The 1208-nt window shown below is 38.2% G+C and overlaps 1 protein-coding gene across 1 annotated transcript; it reads left to right on the top strand.

Annotated features, from left to right (window-relative positions):
* The first annotated feature begins 242 nt into the window (after positions 1–242).
* Positions 243–987, top strand: LOC145342437 (T-cell-specific guanine nucleotide triphosphate-binding protein 2-like). Its single transcript, XM_080187999.1, has one exon. The coding sequence runs from the start codon at positions 243–245 to the stop codon at positions 960–962; it is 720 nt and encodes a 239-aa protein (XP_080044125.1). The 3' UTR covers positions 963–987.
* Positions 988–1208: the final 221 nt, after the last annotated feature.

Raw genomic sequence — 1208 nt, 5'->3', positions numbered from 1 at the left:
TGGTGAAAGTTTAGCTGCATTTGCTGGCCCTGTTATACAGATCCCAGACCCCCAACAGAGGATTCAATGCTGTTTTGGATTTCTAAACACCTCATGTTCCAATGCAAAAAATCCATAGAAAGTCATTGAGCAACGTATAAGTTTAATGAATGACTTAAGTCAATCACTCTCCGTAAAACCTTGTCCAATGTGCTATATAATTGTAATTCTTTCTTTTAATCCATTGCAAAACATATTATAAAATGGTTTCTTTCAGTCAGCAGCTGGTTCCGTCTTCTTATTCTGGTCTGGAAGAGCTCAAATCTAATGATGGAAAGGGTCGGGTGATTAATCCACTGATACAGAAGAAGTTAGATGATCTGGATAATACAGAGCTTAACATCGCAGTGACAGGAGAATCAGGTGCAGGGAAATCCACCTTTATCAATGCACTGAGGGGACTTCAGAATGGTGATGAGGGAGCAGCTGAAACTGGAACTACAGAAACTACAATGGAGCCAATCGGATACAAACATTCCAACCTGCTGAATGTTCGTTTCTGGGACCTGCCGGGAATTGGAACGACAAAATTCCCAGCGGATAAATATCTCAGAGAAATGAAATTTGAACGGTACAATTTCTTCATCATTATTTCACACTGTCGATTCAGAGAAAATGATGAAAAACTTGCCAAAGAGATTAAACGACTGGGGAAGAAATTCTATTTTGTTCGATCTAAAATCGATAATGATCTCAAATTGATGAAAACGCATCGGAGGAAAATGAATGAAGAGGAAGAACTGGAAAAGATCAGGAATGACTGTGTCAGCAAGTTGGAAGAGGCAGGAATTCCATCACCCTGTGTTTTCCTGATATCAAACTTTGATCTGAATCTGTATGATTTTGTTAAATTGAAAATGAGCATTAGAATAGGCCGTTCATCCCTTGGAGGCTGTTTCCCTTTTCAATTGGATCATGATTGATCAGTATTCTGACCAGTTGCCTTAGTTCTGTCACCTTGAAAAACTAACACTCTGCTTGCAGAGAGCAAAGCTTTATGAGGTTCTGTGACTGAGATTAATATTATTGATGCTGAAAGATGACTTCATAAATCCTTGGGACTGCCCTTTGTTAAATCGGTCTTTAAAGTATAATTTACACTGTAATTAATTTCACAGTCTCCATGGATAGCAATTTTCCTGTTAATTTAGACTGAGTTTGGTTTTGAT

This window comes from Carcharhinus amblyrhynchos, chromosome 4, assembly GCF_965287045.1.
Source record: "Carcharhinus amblyrhynchos chromosome 4, sCarAmb.v2.hapA, whole genome shotgun sequence".
Taxonomy (NCBI): Eukaryota; Metazoa; Chordata; class Chondrichthyes; order Carcharhiniformes; family Carcharhinidae; genus Carcharhinus; species Carcharhinus amblyrhynchos.
Note: the sequence above shows the minus strand (reverse complement) of the source record. Positions and strands in the feature narration are given on the sequence as shown.

Coding starts and splice junctions, on each gene's coding strand:
- LOC145342437 (XM_080187999.1), top strand. CDS start 243: ATGGTTTCTTTCAGTCAGCAGCTGGTTCCGTCTTCTTATTCTGGTCTG.